The 23,458-nt window shown below is 43.3% G+C and overlaps 1 protein-coding gene across 1 annotated transcript in view; it reads right to left on the bottom strand.

Moving 5' to 3' along the window:
• SPAG16 (sperm associated antigen 16) overlaps window positions 1-23,458 on the bottom strand; it is a 1,492,162-nt gene that overhangs the window by 1,333,645 nt on the left and 135,059 nt on the right. Inside the window, exons 8-9 of the mRNA XM_073633573.1 lie at window positions 17,332-17,401; window positions 3,099-3,241 (exon numbers count right to left, since the gene is read on the bottom strand). Coding sequence (XP_073489674.1) covers window positions 3,099-3,241; window positions 17,332-17,401 — 213 coding nt within the window. The remainder of the gene's footprint in view (window positions 1-3,098; window positions 3,242-17,331; window positions 17,402-23,458) is intronic.

Here is a 23,458-nt window from a genome sequence, read left to right as displayed (position 1 = left end):
TTGAGGGAACCCCTTATTTTTTGCTGCGGTCCTATCCAGGACTGTTTCTAGTTCGGGACCAAACAGTAGGTCTCCAGTGAATGGTATGCCACATAAACGGTTCTTGGAAGGTGCATCCCCCCCCCAGGATTTTAACCACAGGGCTCTGCGGGCCGAGTTTAGTAGTGCCGTGGTCCTAGAGGATATTCTGACAGTTTCTGCTGAAGCATCTGCCAAGAAAGCTGCCGCTCTAGTTAGTGTGGGGATGGTTTTAATTAGTTCCTCCCTGGGTGTGTCGTTCGCCAATAGATCTTGCAGCTGGGTTAGCCAGATTAGCAAGGTTCGGGCTGTGCAGGTGGAAGCAATAGCCGGATTTAGGTTTGCCGCCCCTGCTTCCCATGCCCTTTTCAGGAGAGCTTCTATTTTCTTGTCCATGGGGTCGCTGAGGGTACCTGCGTCATCAAAAGCCAAGTCCGATTTGTTCGTGATTTTTGCCAGAGAGGCATCCACCTTGGGGCATTTAGCCCAGGTTTTGGTGTCTGCTTCCGCAAACGGGTATCTGCGTTTGATTGTGGCGGCCCCTGTGATTCTTTTGCCACCATTTTGTCTGAGCATTTCTGAGACAGGGGCTTTTTCCAATCTGGGGAAAGCCTGTGGCTGCATGAGGCACATGTTTTGCCTTTAGCCTTCCTTTCCTCAGGGGTCTTTGCCTGCAAGCGAGCATAGAGAACAAAAAAACCCCGTGAGTTTAGGTGGTCAAAGGAACTGCCTGTAGATAGGCAGTAAAGAGGTTAAGACAGAGATAATTCAAGAATATTCTGGCTTACCTTGGAGCTGTCCTGATTTGCAGGATCTGCAGGGCAGGGTGGGGAAGCGTCAGACATGATCAGCCACCAGGATCCTCTGCTTAGAGGCCTTTTTATCTGCTTCCTGCATAAGCTCCGGCCCCGCCCCCGGCTGACCCCGTGCAGGTTGGTGGACACACCTGCACATGCCGCTGTATTGTAGAGTAACTGTGCTGGTAGTGAAGGGTAGCATTGAACAAATTTGCTATTTGTATTCTGTTTTCTCTTTTTTTTTTTTTTTTTTTTAAACTTCCCGCCCCTAGGTGTCCCTGCTGTATCTCCGCAGTAGATAGACTACGGGAAAATGGCCGCCAACCCGGAAGCGGAACTTCCTCGGCGCCATCTTGGTACACCACCGACTTCCTGTAGCGGCCTGTGGCGGTGAGGACGCTGCTGCGCCGCCCGGAGAGCGGCGGATTCGTTTGGGGGGACAGCCGCAGCCACCAGGGACCTAATTTAGAGGGTGCAAAACCCTCCCTGCTAGACCCTCTGCTGCTGAGGTTTTCGGCAGCGGTCGGCGGCGGCGGCGCCCATCTATGCATGTATCCATCCCCCCTGGCGGGCTCCAGATTCTGCGGAAAGCCAGAGGGGGGTGCTTGCGGAAGCATACACAGGCCTAAACAGCGGCATGGGGTGGGGATGACAGAGTCCTCCTGCAGCCTGGGGGGATGATTGCAGACCCCTCAGTAGGGGCGAAATCTCAGGCTTTGAGCAATGTTGCCCAGTGCTGCGCCTGCTCGCCCTCCCAAAGCCCCTTGGGCTGTATGGGATGCTGGCAGGGGGTCTCCTGCAACAAGCACAGAGACAGGTGAAAATAAAATAACAAACGTTCTTGCAGCTCCTGTGGGTCCGGAGGAAACACAAACAACTGAGGCACACAGGTAAGAGTGTGAAATTTATAATGGTGGACTAATGTGTTTCCTGTTTTAGGGAGGAGGAGCCTATCTCTCGGATGCTGCCCTGGAAGACGATTCGAGAAAAATTGCTGTGCAAATACAGTGTCAGGTAAACAGTTGCAACAACCACCATTTTATTCCCTAGGATCTCTGCTAAAAAACATATATAATGTTTGGTGGTTCCGAGTAATTTTCTAGCAAAAAAATTATGATTTTTACATGTAGGAGAGAAGTGTCAGAATTGGCCCGGTAGGCAAGTAGTTAAAATAAAACTCAGCCTGCTGTGATCAGTTAAAACATGTATGCAGATTCTTCATAAAATTAGTCTAAACATTTTTTTAAATATAAACCTAAATAGTAACAACATTTACACATTTTAAATACCACACACATGCCTGCAAATCACATTCTTTTTAGCAGTGACACTACAGTTTATTTTTCTAATTAGGAATAGGATTACTTTTGCTAATTGACAGTTACATTTCAATATGCATTTGTTTCCATAGTACAGAGCAGCATAGGAAAGGATAAAGGCCCCTTACAGCACAGATTAGAAGGTAGATATAAAATGATGACTAGCTGCCACACTGTGGCCCCATTAAGACATCATACTTCAGAACACAGAGTTTAAAACTAGGAGACTGATTCCTTTATTAAAGCTTTGGTACATGGTAAAATGATACTGTAACCGGTGTTATACCAATGCTAGGCTGTCCCTCAACTGAAATGACTGCTCTTGCACTGCAGAGAAACATAAAATTTAGACTGCCCTTGGAGGAAAGCTCCAAGATTAAATCTAGATCAGTATGAAAACCTACAGTAACTTGTATGGTTGATAACATCCAAGAAAATGTACAGTATTCTGATAGTATACAGAGCGAGGAATACGTGTAAAGTACGGCAATGCCCTTTTTTATTTACTATGCATAATGGTGCTTAGAATTAAATGAAAAGTTAAAAAAAAAAAAAAAACGAAATAGAGAGAAAAAATATGAACGATAAAATAAAAAAGGAGAAGAGTTGGCAGGAGTCAAACTTCTATTGAACCATTATTATTTATTATTGTAATGCACTCAGGATGCAGCAGTGTTTGGGGGGTGGCTGAGAGCAGGCGTGGGCTGGGGAGCATGTCAGTCTAAGTGGAAGCTGTGAAATGTCGGGCTGAGCTCTACAAGCCCACCCTTTACTCAGCCTGTATGGTAAAACCACATGCAGCACCTTAATTCAATAATACACTTCTAGCAAACCCTGTAATTCTTACAATACACGTTTGTGTATTGCATGAGCATGTTGCATGTGTTTTGCTCAGGGAACTTTTTTTCAGTCGGAACTCAGATACTATATTTTAATAATGTGGCATTGTTTGTGTTAATCCTACCTTTGGATGTCTCTTTCCTACAAGGTTATTTGGGTCCTTCTCTGGGTTATATGAAGCAACTCCTTCCTGTAGGAGCTCCTTCTCTCGAGCCTCTTGAATAGCTTTCTGGGAAGGAACATCTTCCTTCTTGTGTTTGACTTCATCTAGAAAAATTATAAAACAAAAAGAGAAAAAAAAAGACATAAACAGAAAGGTACTGACTTCTTTGAAAATAAAATTCCAGTAAATTCAGACTTAAGACTATTCCTTTTCACTCCTAACTGGTAAGTAGTAGAAATAAACAAACTTTTTAAAGGCCCACTCTCATGAAAAATATTGTATTCTGATAACTCTATGTGCTTAATATATGTAATGATAGTACTCATGTATTTCCTTATATTATTTACCACGTCTTTATTTATATTTGTCTCCACATTTACATGTAGACCACAAAATGGATTGGGGGGGGGGGTTCTCAGAGTGGTCCTTCATATTCCTGCTTCAAGTTAATACTTTGTTTCTACTACAGTGGCAAGTAAAAGTATGTGAGCCCCTTGGAATGAACTGGTTTTCTGAACTAGTTTGCCAGAAAGACACGAGAGATTAGAATTGTTTGCGTTTTATCATCTTAAGCACATTGAGTTTGTCTATTGTTGTGACTTAGATCAGTGGTCACCAACCCTGTCCTGAGGGCCCACTAACAGGCCAGGTTTTATGTATTAACTTGGGGAGATGCAGGCTAGAATAGTGCAATCACTGAGCAAATATCACCTGTGATGTATTTCAGTTATCTTGCAAACCTGGCCTGTTAATAGGCCCTGAGGACAGGGTTGATGACCACTGATTTAGATGAGTATCAGACCACATTTTATGGCAAATTACTGCAAAAAAAAAAACGGTTAATTTCAAGAGGTTCGCATACTTCTTGCCATTGTATATGTGTGAATTTGTGTTGCATTCATTTTTTTTTTTTCTATTGGTTTTATATGGGTAATATGTTCCCCTCTTAGATAACTAGCAAAAAATGGCCATTAAGGAGTTTCCACAACTACCCTTATTTGTCCAGATAAAACTATTGCCACTACCCGTCTCCTGAATTTGTGCCCTCATCCTTTCCACCATATTATAAATCAAATCATATGTAGTATTACTTAAAAAAACAAAAGCTGTGGCATTAAATTCTTCTTGCCCATCCTCCCCTTACCCATTCCTAAATTTACTATGGAACAACTACCACCACAAACATTATTGAGAATTATTTGATCTTCAGTGGTTTACTCCCCATTTTCACTTATCAGGTGCTAGAGATGAATCGATATGTTGGTGTGTGTAATTGATACAACTAGGGCTGAAACGATTAATTGATATTATCAATAATAAATCGATCATGAAAATAGTTGGCAAGGATTTTCATTATCGATTAGTTGGTCCGCACCTTCCTCCCTGTCCGTCCATTAAATAAATCCTCCTGTGTCCTCCTGTGTACAAGGTGCCACCGTATGTGATCAGGCACGTCCGCGCCGCACGTCCGCACCTCTCCTCCTCGCTGACGTCAGCTCCCCACTGATATTCTCAGCCCCGCCTGCTGCTGCCTCAATGGAACAGAGAGGCAAGAAGCAGCCGTGAGGAGAGCTGAGCTGCACACTGACTGTGAAAGGTAGCGGCTAATGGCTAATATAACAGTAAAAACTCAGTACATACACAGGACATGAATTTTTATGACAAGTGCCCCATCCTAACTCCTAAGTATTCCTGGGGGGGGGGAGAAGTGCCCCATCATTGGTGTTCCGGGGGGTAGGTGGAACAGTAGTGCCCCATCATTGGTTATCCTGGGAGGGGGGGAAATAGTGCCCCATTGGTGTTCCTGGGAGGGGGAGGGGAATAGTGCCCCATCATTGCTGTTCCTGGGAGGGGGATAGTGCCCCATTGGTGTTCCTGGGAGGGGGAATAGTACCCCATCATTGGTGTTCCAGGGAGGAATAGTACCCTATCATTGGTGTTCACGGGAGGAATAGTACCCCATCATTGGTGTTTTATTCTGCAGTTTGAGTGTAACACTCAGTTTTTTCATTATTACTTTTAAATAAATGGAAAAATGCCATATTACGTTTTATGATTTTATCCGATTAATCGAAAAAATAATCGGCCGATTATTTCCTTTTTGGTGCTAAAGCTCTTGCTGCTGTTGGCACTTCTTTGTCTTGTTATTGTTTTTAAAGATACAGGTCCAACTGATTGGAAATAGTAGACAGGGGAGAAAATGGCCAAAAAGTTGGAGTGGCTTTTAAACTAGGGGGCGGGGGGATCAGAGGAAGTATTAGCCAACAGTGAGCGAAGGTCAGAGGGTACTAATAGAGGCATTTTTTTAATATTATACCTAAACTCTGGGTGAGTGGGTTGGCAAAACATAATCACAACCACTAAAAAGGAAATAATTTGCACCTGTACAAAACTGAGAGGCATGTTCATAAATGCCAGGAGCCTAGCTAACAAAATGGAAGAATTGGAGCTGCTGTTACTCAAGGAGGATTTCGACTTTGTGGGTATATCAAAAACTTGGTTTGACAGCTCACATGATTGGTCAGAATCTATCCAGGGGTATTCATTGCATTGGTGGGACAGGGAGGGTATAAGAGGAGGGGTTTGCCTGTATATCAAAAATTATTTGTTAGTGAGCATAAGGGACGACATTGCAAATAGTGAAAGTGGGGAGGTGGAGTGCCTGTGGGTGAAGCATCAAAGGGAAGAGACAAGTAGGGTTGGTAAACTATTTAGAATAACTAACCTCAACACATGTTTGTTGCCTCAGCAACTATACCCTTTACATGTATATCACGTATTTTATCTAATCTTGTTTGTACAGTAAGTGCTTTTGGAAACTACAATGTGCACCATTTTTTCTTGTTATTTAAACTCAATCATTTAATATTAAAAAAAAAAAAAAAAATGTTGAATCCTTGTTTGCTCTTCTCTAGCAAGTAGTACAAATGCTTTATTAATACAGTAAAGCTTTCCAGTATTGCTTATACTATAAAGCAGGCATATGCAATTTGCGGACCTTCAGCTGTTGCAGAACTACAAGTCCCATGAGCCATAGCAAGACTGACATCGACAAGCATGACACCCAGAGGCATGATGGGACTTGTAGTTTTACAACAGCTGGAGGTCCGCTAATTGTATATCCCTGCTGTAAAGCTTTCCTGTATTACGTATTGAGCTAATAGTATAGTATAGTATAGTATAGTATAGTATAGTATAGTATAGTATAGTATAGTATAGTATAGTATAGACCAAAAATTAAACTTCCTAAATTGGCTTTTGTATATATTTTCAAACAAAAACATGCATATTACTAAAAAAAAAAAAAAAAAAATCTATAAGTTCAACATATCTACATGAAGTCCAAACAAGTTGTTTAATTACCCTTTTTTTTTCAAAACTACCTGTTAAAACCTTAAAGGAATTTCCAAAACAATGAAAATCCCCTGACCAAAAAAAGGGAAGGGATCTCCAACCCCTTCAGTCTGCGCACCCTGGGAATGCGATCTTAAATAATATAGTATATAACAGTGCAATGTGACAAATATATATTAATAATACAAGCAGCAGGTAGCAAAGCTCAAGGCCTAAGAAATGCAAAGAAAACAATTATGATTTCATACCGCACTAAACAGACAAATGTGTATAAATAAATATCCATAAACCACCACCAAACAAATAATCCTCACAAATGCGACAGTGGTGTCTTCTAATTTTTTAAAAATTATGGTTCAAAAATGAAGTGTCTTCAAAAGGTGCGTTTCCTTCCACCAACTTCTAGGTACTTCTAGGTAAGTATCCTATTCACCAAAGGGAATTGACACCCATGACAGGTAGTCAAAACCAGCAAAGCAGACAAATCTGCAGAAACAGTGGCTCAGGAAATGGCATGACCACTGAGTGGATATGGTACATAGATCAAGAAGAAAGAACAGGGCTCCTTGTGGTGCAATACAGTTAAAAAGATGTATTCATTAATTAAAACTACAAGTTTTACATACAAACAGAAGCTCAAATTGCGCTCATAGAAAATGGCAGGGACGTCGTCCACGTTCCAATGGATATCGGAAGTGATGGGGCACGTATTACGGGACCCGACGTGTTTCATCAGCAACGTCTGCTGTCATCATGTGTAACATGTAACATGATCCCTGATGATGTCAGATGTTGCCGATGTCATCAGCAGGGATCACCGGAGATTCGATCCATGCATGGGCAAGGCTGGTTGTACAGAAATTGATCTAACAATCGACTTCTGTACAACCAGTCTGTTGTGTTTTCCATGATTGATCCGTGCCACTGGCTATAGCCGGAAGCAATGATCAGTGTATTTTGATGGCGGGGAAAACTCTCCGCTGTCAGAATACAATAACTCAGCGGGAACGATTTCCCCATCCACATCGATTGTGTGGCTGGGGGAAATCAGGTCATGCTGTTTCTGTTCTACCCGTTAATTGAATGAAAAAAAATGAAGCATGTATGAGCTGCCTTAGAATAGCCATAGATGTCTCATGCATCGAAAGAGGAACAATCGCTTATTGGATGGTTTTCATATAGTAGGGAAAGGCTAAGCTTGGGCTATATTTATTTTGAAGCCCAAGCCAATATTCGGTCCAACTTGTTTTCAGTTAAAGGAGTTGTAAAATGTGTGTTTTTTGCTGCTTAGTATGGATATTATTTCTGCGCTCCTGATCGAGGAGACCTTTAATACTTTACTTCAGGCACTATCTAGCCTGAAATTAGACACAAATTCAACACAAATTCCTCTTTGATCATATGGATGCTATTACTGCAATATATAAAGATGTCACTATCTGAATTATTTGTATTCATTGTGGCCAATAGTTTTAAAGGTATTTTATCAAAATTGCAGATTATCCCGATTTCTTCATGGATATCCCTTTTTGTGATAACTACTGCTTGGACAATAGGGAATAATCTTTAAGGCTAGTCATATGGCCAGCCTAACACACAATCGGTTGATGCAAATGCAGATGAGGACTGGTCTGGGGGAGATACTTCACCATTCAGACATTGATCAGAGTGGGAGCTGCACTCAGTGCCATGTAGGCATTATATAGATGTCTGCTCCCCATTCACACCTGTGATCCAGGCTTCAGCACCAACTTGATTTGCAAGATTTCACACGACTGATTGCAGAAAACAGCAAGGATAGCAGATACTTTAAGATGTGAAAAGGCAAGTGGCAATAAGCTATGTTCTTTTGGAACACCAATGTTTCACCATGCCCATCAATCACTGCAGCACCAGCAGCACACTTTATGTTGGTACAATGTCTCAGCCACTCATTCTCTACCATACAAAGTCTACTTGATTGTGTTTGCCTCCCACCTCATCCTGATGAGCAGCCTAAATTTTGTAAAGGCCTAATACTATTAAACCATGTGTGATATCTAGAAGAGCAATGTGGACTCTAACACAGATTTATCTTCATCCATACAACACACAACGCAGCCATCAGAACAACAGACCCTGACAGACTGTAACAGGCGTACCAAAGCACCATCCACTTGTGGCCAATTTATGAACTGGCAAAGCAAGACTTCCCTGCTTGTACTTTCACACATCCTGAAAGAATTAGGAGATGAACAGCTTGATATGTTTAATCAACACCAGCTATAGCAGTTTTTATGTCAAATCAATTGCACTGTTTGATCCTTTCCTTGAAACGGTTTGTGCAGACACAATCATATCTGGCAAATAGGAATAACACTAATAAAGCAATAGAAAGCCTGTGGCATTTAAGAATGAAATTTTATTTGTGGAGCGTGTTGTAGTCACTGTATGAAAAATTACTGAGTATTAAAATAAAAAAAAAAAAAAGGTGCTATCTGAGTAAACTGTTGATTTGGTACAGCAGGATTTCTGAATGGTGGTAGAATAACTTATAAAGAGGTAAAATATCGACTTTTTCCTACAGCAAAGCCACAGAGGGTGGCTCATGATATCAAGGGGCTAAACTTATATTTTATTTATTTATTATTAACAGCTGTAAACTCCCGGTACATTCTGTTTATTTAAAAAATATGTTTCCCCATTCTGTTTACTGCTATTTAGCCTTTGATAATACAGATCAAAGAGATTAAATGTTAGTACCTGAAGGTCTGAAAAGGATAACGGAAGAGTTTGCGTATGGGATATAAGAGGGCTTTTAATTAGTTAATGTGTTACTAAACCCAGGACCCTGCATTCACAATATCTGGTCTCCCACAGTACACAGAATATAGAAATGCAATTATTTTAGTAAATATAAACTGCTAAATACCTTTTCTCATCAGCAGTATATAGCAGTCTTATGACTTCTATGAGTGTCTGGTTAAAGCTTGAAGGGGGAGTTTTCATTCTCCTCTGACTGTCCTATGAGGCTGCAGGACCTCTGACCCTCTGTCTGGACAGGGCCGATTGGCCCTGTGCTGATCCATGCACCCTCCCAAGAAAAAAAAATTTCTAGCAATATACACCACACTGAGCATGTGCAGAGTGCCTCCAAGGCTCTGTACTATCAGGAGATGGATTGGGGACTGTGGAAGAAGGGGAAGATCTGAGAAGCCAGGCTCAAACAGCCTTTTTACACAATGCAGAGGATTACCCCTTAGGTTCCACAGTGAGTGTAACTCCTGCATGTACAGAATTAGATATCAAAAGAAGATCACATTTTTTTGTATTAGCAGCTGCTGCTCATACATCATTACTGAGGAAAGAACTCAGCTCCTATAATACATCGTAGCCAAGAGAAGCAGCAGATGATGTGAATATATACTTCCTACTGACTGCTGGTGTGAATGAATTGTGTCTGTCAACAAACATTATAATCATAGCCATAAAGCTGTGTGCTTCTTATTTCCATAACATCCAGCAGGAAATACAAAATAAAATCGAACTTAAATCCAGCTGTTCTGGAGTTCTTCCTTAACTACTAGAATTGAATTCGATATGTGGCTGGATATACTGTAAGGTCACACAATGATCAACTTAACAACAACAACATTATGTACTAACACATGGGTCAGAACAGTAAATAAGAAAGATAAGATTTTAATGCACTACTGAGCAAGACCCCCCCCATCTGCTGTAATACTGAATACATTGCATTTGAGTCATATTTGATACATTTCAACTATCTAAACATAAACTTGCCTTTACAAACAAGAAATAAAAAATGATTTTGTAAAAACAATGTAGGTTCTGCCAAAGTTTTTTCTCCTACATTCCTACAGGACTCAATGTTTGCTGTGCATTACCAAATAGAGAAATGGCCAGCAGGGACTTTGGGCTCATTATTCATCCATGTGAGTAGGCAGTAAGCAAGCTGTGTCAAGGGGCACTGGTTGCCATTCAGCAAGAATACGCTCACCGTGGTTTGTATTAAGGCATAATGATATAAAAAATGTTTAAACAACATGGATCTGACAGTGCTGCCTTGTCTTATGATTAGTTTTGCAATCAATGTAGGAAAACTGCTTCATGGAAATGCAGAGCAGCACGACATCCAAGCTCTCTCCTGCGTGTGATAGAGACAGCATTTGTACTAGAAAAAAAAGACTAATTACTGTCCTGCCTATAGCTAATGATGTAGGGTCAACATTCATCTAATCATATTCTTTATAGTTAAAGAAATCCTATACTCAGGTATTAACATAAAGACAGGGACGGACTGACAACTCATGGGGCCTCCGGACAATAGGAGATGATGGGGCCCCCAGGCTTACAGATGGCCACCACGCGGCAGCCATCTTTTTGACGCATGGATCGCTTCTTTTTTTAATGTGGGCATACCCATGCAGAAGGGAGGGGCACCAAGCTCGGCGACATGCAGAGTGGCAGGAGACTTAGAGCTGGTGACCCAGTAAATTAACCAGGAGCCTCTCGTGGGCAGTGCCACCTTAACAGCATCATGGGCAAAATACTGCTCTGCGACCCCTACTGGGGAGATGATGACCTGCGGCATGCATAGTGCATCATGGCAAACAATGGGCATGGCCAGTGGGAGAGTCTTAAAGGAGGATTGAACAGAATCTGCATCTGCTGTAAACTATGCAAACATACCATAGTCCCTGTACCCATAAAATTCTAATTACTGTGTCACAACTGATAATCTCACAGACACAAATAAATCTCAAAGGATCATTTGTTTAAAATAAATATTTCCATTATATATGTTTTGTATGCACAAAAAAAAGCATATCTTTGGCTTACTGAGGCAACCTTACAGAAGAACTTAATTAAAACCAACAAACTATGTAGAGGGTTCTTTACTGTAATGCCCCGTACACACGGTCGGACATTCCGACAACAAAATCCTAGGATTTTTTCCGACGGATGTTGGCTCAAACTTGTCTTGCATACACACGGTCACACAAAGTTGTGGGAAAATCCGATCGTTCTGAACGTGGTGACGTAAAACACGTATGTCGGGACTCTAAACGGGGCAATAGCCAATAGCTTTCATCTCTTTATTTACTCTGAGCATGCGTGGCACTTTGTGCGTCGGATTTGTGTACACACGATCGGAAATTCCGACAACAGATTTTGTTGTCGGAAAATTTTATAGCAAGCTCTCAAACTTTGTGTGTCGGAAAATCCGATGGAAAATGTGTGATGGAGCCTACACACGGTCGGAATTTACGACAACAAGGTCCTATCACACATTTTCCGTCGGAAAATCCGACCGTGTGTACGGGGCATAAGAGCGGCAAAGATGTGGAAATCCATTCCACAGGCAGTGGTCTCAGCGGGGGGCATCGATAGTTTCAAAAAACTATTAGATAAGCACCTGAACGACCACAAAATACAGGGATATACAATGTAATACTGACACATAATCACACACATTGGTTGGACTTGATGGACTTGTGTCTTTTTTCAACATCACCTACTATGTAACTATGTAACTGTTGAGACAATAAACACCTTGGTCAGGTCTATGTACAGTATAATGTACAGAATATGTGGGTCAGGGGTAAGTAACAAACAAAACAACATATAGAGTATAGCAATCAGGATGAGCGCCACACTCACATCAGAGTCATCCCTTACATCAAAGTCCCAACATTCTCCCTATACATCACAGTCCGCAGAGTGCCACCCTACAGCAGAGCCTCCAGTGTGCCAGCCTACAGCAGAGCCCCCCAGTATGCCACCCTATGGCAGAGCCCCCCCAGTGTGCCACGCTATGGCAGAGCCCCCCCCCCAGTGTGCCACCTTACGACAGAGCAACCAGTGTGCCACGCTATGGCAGAGCTCCCCAGAGTCCCATCTTACGGCAGAGCAACCAGTGTGCCACCCTATGGCAGAGTCCCCAGTGTCACCTTCCATCAGTGTCCCCTCACACACACACCGTTGCACCTTAGTGCTTGGTGTGGTAGGCAGCTGGCGGGAAAAGCCTTTTAAAAAAAAAATCCACATGTTGCAGCCTCTGAACTGCGCAAGTGAGTCGTACAGCCAGAGGAATAGTGAACTGCTGTGGTTGGCCTCAGATCTGGCAGTGGGGCATCTGAATAAAATTCATGCTTGATGTGTGGCATGATGTCACTGCACAGGTGTGCACCCAGAACTGCACTGCTGCCTGATCCGAGGCCAAGCTCACCAATGCACCATTCAGATGGCCCCGAATGGCAACCAATGGATTTTTCATGGGCATGGGATTGTTAGAGTGACTTCTGTTGAGCAGCACTGAGCACACATTGATCATACAGTACACACACACACACACACACACACACTATACACCAGTGGCGGCTGGTGCTCAACATTTTTGGGGGGGAGCAAATAAACTGGGAAAAATTCAGAAAAATACTGAAAAAAAAAACATCAATTGCAGCTTCACTGTGCCCATCAAACGCAGCCACTGGGCCCATCAAACGCAGCCACTATGACCCCCCGGGGGCATTTGACCAGCACCCCCGACCACCCACTCATTGTGTGACCGTTACCCCATCTTGGTGGCAGGTCAGGCAGCGGAGAACAGCGGCAAGCTGTGGGATAGGCAGCAGGTCAGGCGGCAGCTCCTGTGTCCTCTATGCTTCCGCCTCTTCTTTCCTCCTGCTAGGCGTCCAAAAGGAGCGCCTGTCCTTTCAGCCAATCAGGTGACGGTCATCAGACCTGCACTTCCTGATTGGCGGAGAGGCGGTTCAGTGTTAGAAAAGCAAATATTCATTTGCTTTTCTAACACACCTGGGTGGGCTCTGAGCTCAATGCTCTGCGCTCTGAGTCCACACATTTTGAAGCCTATTAGAGCCTATGGCTCTAATCAGGTGCATTAAAAAAAAAAAAAAAACACCCTCCGCCACTGTAATTCAGGTGCCTCGCGAAAGGTGCCCCCCGAAAAGGGGCTGGAAGCATGAATGGGGGTGGCGGCGGCCATGGATAGATTCATGCAATCCATGAATCTATCCATTATTCATATAGGAGGTGGTGTGGAGAGAGGGAGCGGTGCCCGGGCGCCCCTAATGGACAGGCCACCACTGGTATACACACACACTATACATACAGTATACATACATGCATACACACACACACACACACCAGCACTTTTCACCCAAAAATCAGCCTGATGGAACACACTGCTGCCCATCTCCTGGCATGCTGGTACTTGTAGTGCCCCAGCAGCTCACAGACATTGGATGTGGTAATGCAGGAGAGGAGGAAACTGTGCCTGTGTACTGGTGAGCAAGTAATGAGTAGGGAGGTGTAGCAGAGATTGGGGGAGAAGTTCAGGGCATGTCATTACTCCTGAAGCAGTGCTTTTCTCACACACAGAACATCGATCTAACAGCAGCATAAGAGACAGGAGGAGTCCTGCTAGAGGAAACACAGCAACCCCCCCCTCCCCCCTGCTCACCAGGGTAAGCACTGACAAGAATACATTTTGTTCAGCTCAGCCAGCTTACCTTGTATCAGACTGCAGTCCGTCCCACACTGCAGGCTGTCCCCTCGTCCCTCTCCTGTCCTCCAGCTGTGGGCATCTCCTGCTCCTATGTCAAAGAAGCTGCGCTGGGGAAGGGGGCATGTACACTGCTCCGATTGGCTGAGGAGGCAATGGAGAGGCGGGGCAGCTATAATCTCGAGATTTGGACAGCAAAAGCATGTCGGTAGTGCCCATTTCAGGGACAGATATAAAAATACACCGATTTTTACATACTGTTCCTGCTTTTAATGAGGCTGGCAAACCTGATGGGGCCCGCTAGTGGCCCCCGGGCCCTCGGGCGGTGCTCGAATGGTCAGTCCGTCCCTGCATAAAGATATGTTAACAGTCTTACTGGAAGATATAAATAAAGGCTTATATACGAGCTGAAGTGGTCAAAATTTCCTCCTTAGAATATGCTTCTACAGGTACTCTACTATTCTGCTCATTACCAAAGGTGGCTTTTGAACATGTGATTTCTGTATAAAAGGGTGGAGGGCAGTGGTGGCGAGTGGATTGTTTGCCCCCCCGGGTAGGTCTCGCACCTACCCCATATAGGATCTAGGTTGCGAGCAGTGGCTTCATCCTGGTGCTTCACGGGGGCTTCCCCCACGTCCTGTCCCTCCTCCTCCGTGGCCAATAGGATCGCTTCTCCTCTGGGCCAATTGGGTGATGGGTCTCAGGACCTGCTTTCTGATTGGCCAGGAGGAGAATCAGGAAGACAATAGCGATTAATTATTCACTATTGTCACACCACTGGGTTGGCTTGAGACCATCCTTTTTTGAAGCCTATTAGAGCCTCTGGCTCTAATAACGTGCTTCTAAAAAAAAAAAAAAAAAAAAAAACCCTATTGGAATCAATGCATCCGGCGCCCTGCATGTAGATTAGAGGGCCAGATGCATGGATTAGAGGGGCGGTGCCCCTGCTCCCATATGGACGGGCCACCACTGGTGGAGGGGCAGAATTCAGACTGGCTAATTGTCTACTTCAGCAAAGATAGTTTGACCAAATTCCTAAGTTTTTGTATGTAAACGGAGGGAACAGTGTTTTCGCTAGAAAATATTAAAAAGCATATCTAAACCCAAGAACATGCATTGAACATACTGCAGCTTACGAGTACTTTGATGTGATGGTCGAATCCAGCTACTCACACTAGCAGAATTTAACATAGGTATTTTTCACATGGGTGTGCAGGGAGCAGTAAAAACAAGCATCTGAGCCACAGTTTTATCGTCTCTGCCCACCCACCTTAATAATAAGGTGATGAAATTCGACTGGTATCTTAAGGCTGGTACACATGGGTCGAATATCAGCCAATTCAACACAAACCAACTGGCATTCTAGCAGTGTGTACAGCAGCCTGTCTGGCTTCTGTCAAATGTGCATGCTGGAAATCCAGCAGTCGATTGGCATCCAATCAGCACTCGCACCATCAGCAGCCGGGTGTTCTGGCAGGGTGGCAGTCCCCCTGTCAGAGTACAATAGCTCAGCGAGGAGATCGCTGTACTAACATCGCATCATCAGATTTTTTTTCCCGTTTACCCTGCGGGGTTGAACAGAAAAGAAAATAAGAGAAACAACCTGTGTGTATCAGGCTTTAGTGCAGACTTATGAAATAAAAAAAGTTAATCACATACTATAAGCATGAAATGACATTTCTGGGGGCATTTTGTGAATTGAAAATATGGAAGTACTTTATGAGCCAAACAAGAAGACTAGCAGTCTGTATAAATCACATAGACTAACCTAAATATGCACCTAAATTACCTAAATACATTGAATACTTTGTCACAACTGCAGTTGCTGCTCTATTTGTGGTGTGAAAAGGGGAAGATCTTCACTCAGGGCCACCAGCCCACTTATTTGTACTAGCTCGGGGGAGGGGGGGGGGGGGTGCCTCCTTGCCCCTCTGGCCATGCCTACATTACAGATAAACTGAAAAAAAAAATTCTTCTCTTTGGGTGGAGCAGGGGCAGGGTTAACTCCCTAGCCAAATCTTTGCTAAAGTTCATAATCATCCCCAACATGGCTGGGCAAGGCTATGTTCAGGATTTAAGGCATGATATTGCTTGAAATGGACTATATACAGTACATTCTCTTTATCCATTAGAGCAGGGGTCTCCAAACTTTCTGAACAAAGGGCCAGTTTACTGCTCTTTAGGCGAGGTGGCCAGCGGGAGTAGAAAATGCCCTGGCGTCAATGGGAGAAAAGAATGCCCCACCATTGATACTAGTCGGAGGAATATTGCCCCACTGTTGGTATTAGAAGAAGTGTGTCCCATCATTGGTGCCATTGGGGGGAATGGTGCCCTATTGTTGGAATCAGGGGAAGAAATAGTACCCCATCATTGGTGTCAGTGGGAATAATAGGGCCCTGCAGTTGGTGTCAGTGGGAGGAATAGTGTCCCATCATTGGTGTCAGTGGGAAGAATAGTGTCCCATCATTGGTGTCAGTGGGAATAATAGGGCCCTGCAGTTGGTGTCAGTGGGAGGAATAGTGTCCCATCATTGGTGTCAGTGGGAAGAATAGTGTCCCATCATTGGTGTCAGTGGGAAGAATAATGCCCCGTCGTTGGGGTCATTGGGAAGAATAGTGCCCCGTCGTTGGGGTCATTAGGAAGAATAGTGCCTCGTTGTTGGGGTCAGTGGGAAGAATAGTTCCCTGTTGTTGGGGTCAGTGGGAAGAATAGTGCCCCATTGTTGGGGTCAGTGGTAGGAATAGTACCCTATTATTGGTATCTGTGACAGGAATTATGTCCTGCTGTTGGTGTAGTAGGACTATTGCCTTGTATCAGTGGAGGGAAGTGTCCCAAAGGCCTGATTAAAGCAAAGAGCCATGTCCGTCCCCCGGGCCGCAGTTTGGAGGCTGCTGCATTGGAGGGTTCTATGCTTTCTAAAGGATTTTCCATAGACCTGCATGGGCACTTTTAGGTCAATAGCAATAATGTCTAGGCAAAAAAAAAAAAATAGGTTCAGCCTGTCACTGGGGTGTCAAACCTTTCCCTGATCCATCAAGAGAAAGAAATTCTTTATGGGCCTCAGGTTTAAAATTTGGTGAAAGCTTGGTTTGTGTATTGGACACAGCACGCACATTTTAGCTGCCATTTTGGAGAAATATACCAGAAAATTACCATTTACCTGGTTGCTTTATTAACAAATACATTTATTATTTAGCTGTAATATGTGAGTGTTTAGGTATATAGATACTGTATATCTTCACAAGAAATGAGACAGACAGACCAACAGGTAGAAGGATGTTCCATTTTGTGAAATGTATTCACATGCACTACCTTTTTTCATAGGAAGCTCAATTTTATGACCAGATTCCAAATTTCTTAGTGTAGCTTGCAGACCAGTCACCTGGAACAAAAGAATAAAATATATAGAAGGCTTTGTACAAAAATCGTAATTGAAAAACCACACAATTTCAAGCAGCAGTCTGTCGTCCTCACTCTTCTTTCTCTCTGCATGAAACTGCAGGCGTTTGGCAATAAAATGCACAAGAATGAGAGGAAGACTTCCCTATGATATATTGCTGCCATGATTATACCCATATTCTAATCTTGGCTCAAATTGAACATCTCACTATGTCCCTAATTTACTAGGATGAGAAGCTTCTGGGAATCAAATTCACAGCAAGACAACTGAATTGGAACTTGCCTTCAGGAATAACACATTACCATGCTTCTGACAGACTTGTCTATTTGAATGTATCATAATATAAGAATTTCTGTTTTTCAAAAAGGCATTCCTAATCTAATATTTTTCATAGGAAACTTGATAGTAAAATATGACTCAGAAACCAGTGATTTGTCGCACTGAGACTTCAAATTCTAGAGCAGTTTTAGATAACTACAAAGAATACAGTTATGAAACACACTCTAGATCTCCACAATGTGCTACTTGGGTTCCTTAAAGTGGTTGTAAACCCCAGAAAAAAAAAACCTGCAAGACAGAGGCATAATGAGCTAGTATGCATAGCATACTAGCTCATTATGAATTACTTACCTGAGATTGAAGCCCCCGCAGCCATTCTCGTACACCGCTCCAGCGGCCGACATTGCTCCCGGAGTTACTTCTGGGTATCGTGGGCTCCGGCGCTGTGATTGGCCGCGATGACGTCACTTCCGTGCATGAGCACGGGAGCCGCAGGTAATGGCACACTCACCGAAGCAACGGCACGTGCGTGCCATTGCTTCAGTGCCGATGACGTTGGCACATGCAAATACAGGGGATATCTCCTAAACTGCTCAGGTTTAGGGGATATCCAGGGTAGCTACAGGTAAGCCTTATAGGCTTACCTGTAGCAAAAAGTGTGTTGTAAGGGTTTACAACCACTTTAAAGTCGAACTTTAGGCATTTTTTTTAAATTTTGGATAGAGTAAGGGAGGGTTATAACCCCGGTCAGGTTTTTTTTTTTTGCCATCTGTGTCATATTGGGGAAATTGCCCTCACTTTTTGTCCCATAGCCAAACAGGAAAGGAGTGGAAATCCCTCCAAAGTGAGGGAATCCCTGGTTGCCACCAGGGTCTCCAGAACTAATGTCCTCATTGGAAGAAAATTCCCTCTATTGCTGTTCTGGGGACAACCCAAAATTTGGGATTTTTTTTTTCACTTTCAGCGATAACAGTAAATATGACGAATAGGGTAAATCGGGAGCATGGATGGCAATAAAAACCTGACAGGTGTTCTATTAAAGTAGTTAACTCTTACAGACCATTTTTTACTACAAGTAAGCCTATAATAAGGCTTACCTGTAGCTACCCCAGATATCTCCTAAACCTGCAGAGTTTAGGAGTTACCCCCTGTATCAGCATGTGCCAACGTCATCGGCACATGCGCACTAAAGCAACGGCATGTTTGTGCCGTTGCTTCAGCTAGTGTGCCGTTACCAGTAGCTCCCGCGCGCATGGAAAGAAAAACATGGGTCTCTTAAACTGACTTCTGTTTTGTATAGAAAGATACAGGAGCCAGCACGCATATTCAGCTTATTTCCAAAGCACTCTGAATACGCCAAAGAAGACAGTGCTCTATAATGCAATTTGCAATCAGAGCTTGCAGGGACCCCATTCAGCATAAACCACTTCTACCTCTGCTCTATCCTGCTGGCCCACAAACATAACCTGTGATTCCACTAGCCAATAGGAAAACACAGAGGGCAAGAATACATGGCAACACTGCAAGATTTGGTTTATAGAGTGCCCTGGAGGTCTGCGGCTCTCAGGGTTCTCAGAGAAGAAGATGAATATGTGTTCAGGTACAGTACCTGACCGCGAGATTGTGTTTCCAGCGCAATCCCATCGCGCTGGTTCTCGGCGACAGGGTACTGTGCACCTCGCGCTGGCTCGCTGATCGGGAAAGGATCCTTTCGCGATGAGCGACAGGCAGTGCTGACAGCTGTCTGGTATGAATCATGAGGGGGACCGCCACGCCAAATTTTAAATGAAAAAACCGGCATGGGTTCCCCCTCAGGGGCATACCAGGCCCTTACGCAGGGACTCTGGCGTCATAAGGGGGCATGACCCCAGAGTACCTGCGCATGCTGGGACTGTACCATCACAAGGGGGCGGGGTCACCACCTATATAAATGGCTACGCAGCTCGCACACAGCATTCCAGCAGGAGAGAGCGTCGTGTCAACATCGGAAGAAGAGAAGAGGGGACAAGACAGCGCAGTAAACCCGGGCCACCACTAGCAAAAGATCTGGAAGAAGATAGCGGAGGGGCCAGGGAGAAGAGGCCAAACACCGGGACAAGAAGCCGGAGAGAGCGGAGAAGTCGGAAGAAGACCCCCGAAGTCAGAAGACCCCCTGGAGCTGCCTAATAAATTACTTTTAAAACCTGTGAAGTGTGTTTTTTTTATTGATACTTTTTTTTCCTAGGTGAATGGGTAGGGGTACCATGTACCCCATACTCATTCACATAGGGTGGGGGGGCCAGGATCTGGGGGCCCCCTTATTAAAGGGGGCTCCCGGATTCCAATAAGTCCTTCTTCTGCAGACCCTGACAACCAACGGCCAGGGTTGTCGGGAAGAGGCCCTTGTCCTCATCAACATGGGGGCAAGGTGCTTTGGGGGAGGGGGGGCCCACAGGGCCCCACCCTCCCCCAAAGCACCCACCCCCCCATGTTGAGGGCATGCGGCCTGATACGGTTTGGGGGGGGGGGCGCCTGCTCGTCCCCACCCCCTTTCTGACCGGCGGGTCTGCGTGCTCGGATAAGGGTCTGGTATGGGTTTGGGGGGGACCCCCACGCCAATTTTTCAGCGTAGGGGGTTTCCCTTACAATCCATACCAGACCTAAGGGCCTGGTATGCCCCTGAGGGGGAAACCCACGCCGGTTTTTTCATTTAAAATTTGGCGCGGCGTTTCCCCTCATGATTCATACCAGACAGCTGTCAGCACTGCCTGTCGCTCATCGCGAAAGGAAAAAAAGTTTTCCTTTCCCGATCAGCTCGGCGCAGGCTCCCGTGACGGGGCTCGCAGGTGTCAAATCTCGCCAATAAATGTAGGGAGATTGACACAATATCGCGGTCACCTACTGTACTGGCTAAACAAAAAAGATTTACCTTTGCTCTTGAGAGGTGATGCACTACTATACGCTAATGGTGAAACCTGGCTTTCCTTGTTTATTTAAAAATAAGGTAATGGGCAGTGTAAAGAAAATCATAGTAACCCATCAAATTTCAATCTGAACAAGCTTAAAAGTCATTGTTCCACTGACCTCTAGAGCAGCCTTTTATAACCAGGGTGCCTTCGGGTTTCTTCAGGGGTGCCTTGGCAAAATGCTTAAAAATTGCCCAAAAATTGTGTACAAGCTAGTGGGTAGATCAAGCCTTTCTTTTAATTACACAAAGCCCCAGGATTTCATTGTGCACCATTACAACCTTCTAGCAGCCAGCGTCCCAACAACCAATGACATCACCAGTTGATAATGAGGACTTTGGGCACCTTCACAGCATCCTTGTTTGCACCTCTTCTGCCCCTCTGCATCAGCACTGGGGTCACATAAGCTTGGCTACACTGGCCTCTACAGGTCCCTCTGTTGCAATTAATTTGTACATTTACATATGGTATTACACAAATGCATTAGACTAATCACATTGTCCTCAATTGCTCTCTGCATAAGACCACAGTAAATAGCTATAACACATATAAAAACTAGAGAAAACAAAAGGCCAGAATAAGTCATCCATAGTAACTTGGTCACTACTAACAGTGCTCAGGTTTCAGATTTAATGGGAAGAGAAACATTGAATCTGATTGGTTATTATGGGAAACAGCTTCACTTTAATTCCTAAGCTGTTTTTTAAATAGGACCCACTTTAATTCATGTTTAGTACAGCTAGAAGTGTGCTCTGCTGTTCCTATATTATGGGTATTGTGGAGTATGAATTTAAAGTTTAATTTATAGTTTAGGTTTACTTCTAATAAACTATGAAGCTCTATTATGTCAGTAGGGAAAAATGCATGTCCATCAAATATGTTGTGTTTGGGAGCACTGTGTATTGGAATAATGAAATAATTTTTGTGCAGACATTATTATAATAATATAAAAATGCTAACAAAAAATGAATAAAACAAAGCTAATGAGAGACCTGGGAGCACTGTAAAAGCAACTCTGGACACATGAATAAGAAGGGATGACAAGGGAGAAAAAAAAAAAAAAGAGGTTGATCAGTGAACTAAAGGTTCTGATTGGGAATATATATTAATGCTAAAGAGGAGATAAAGATGCCAGATTGTTTAAGGCTTTAGTGGAACAAGGTATTTGAACTCTATCCAGTGAACTATGTGGAGCTAAAACAGACACTGCTAGAGAGAAGCATAGTTATGCGATGAAAAGTGCATTAGCTAAAATACAGACTTAATACAGACTCTCTCTATGTAATAGAAACTAAAGGTGTTACAATAGTCAAGGCCTGATATTATTAGAGCATGATCCAGTGTTTTATATGAATCATGCATGACAAAAAGGATGGATGTGATAAGTTCTTTACGGATAGTAGACAATTTTTAGAACATGAGCATGTGGGGATTGAGAGGGAAAACTTAAAAAAAGCTAAGCAGCTACCGAATCAGGATTATTAGTAATGTATCAACATTCACTGTTTTGGCAAGCAAGGATGCAGATTTAAAGGGAAGAAAGAGAAGAACTTTAGATCAATTTATGATATACTTTAAACTAACACAAAAACAGAACAAATATATTCAGGCTTCTGCTTCAAAAGAGCAAAGAGGTTAAGAGCAGACAGTAGTTTGAATAGCATTTGCATATTTTAGGATTGCTTTACATGTGTACATATAAAGCAATGTGATGAGAGACTGAAAATATAATTTATTTACATTTATTTTAGATAAAAATGACCTTTTTTCAGCAGAAAAATGTTAGGGCAACATTGTAAGTTGCTAATAGGTGGCATTGCAGGCCCACAAGTCTAGCTAGATTGTGGCAGTGTGCCATAGATGACCTCTTTTACAGCTCTTTGAACCATCTGTTTTGTATGGTTATGCATTTGTGGTTTGCCGTTTTGTCTCTACAGCTTATATGTCTGTGCACTGGACTGAATATACCATATTGCTTTGCTTATGTTTGGATCTTTTAAAAGCATTACTTGATTTGTTGAATATCCATGTGGATGACACCTTGGTCAAATTGCCTAACATATTTGTTTTCACTAAACACATCATCAGTGGACAAAAATACGAAACGTAACAATCTGGCATATCAAGTGTGGTATATGCATCACAGAGGATGGAAACATGGATTACAAACCCTACAAGAAATCTGGTATTTGTTTCCCACCACAGACTGACATACCAACTAGGGCTTATTAGAAGTCCAGTGGGCTGAGACATTGACAGCAAACACTGGGGTTGATTTACTAAAACTGGAGCATGCAAAATCTGTTGCAGTTGTGCATGATAGCCAATCAGCTTCTAACGTCAGCTTGTTCAATTAAGCTTTAACAAAAAAAAAACTGGAAGCTGATTGGTTTCTATGCAGAGCTGCACCAGATTTTGTACTCTCCAGTTTTATTAAAACAACCCCACTTTTGAAGGACAAGAAATGAACACATCTTAAGAGAGCTTTGAAAGCATTTGGGTACTCAGACTGGGTTTTTTAAAAGCTGGAAGATCTCAAAAAAAGGCAGCATGGTATCTGCAGTCAAGGGCAGTGTAAAATGCATAGACCCATATTTAGGTAGAAGCATTGATCTACAGCAAAAGAAACTCTTGAAGACAGAAACGTACATATTTTGAACACAGAAGACAGAGTGTTCAAAAACTGTGACATGGCAAAGAAGGACCTCACCAGATCAATAAACACAAAAATTTGGCAATATTGAATTACTGAAACACACATTGACAAATAAATGTGGAAACAAACTTTACCCCTCAGGAATAATTACATAAGCAA

Source organism: Aquarana catesbeiana, linkage group LG06, assembly GCF_042186555.1.
Source record: "Aquarana catesbeiana isolate 2022-GZ linkage group LG06, ASM4218655v1, whole genome shotgun sequence".
In the NCBI taxonomy this organism is placed as follows: Eukaryota; Metazoa; Chordata; class Amphibia; order Anura; family Ranidae; genus Aquarana; species Aquarana catesbeiana.
The sequence above is the reverse complement of the archived record's forward strand: the minus strand, read 5'-3'. Positions and strand labels throughout refer to the sequence as shown.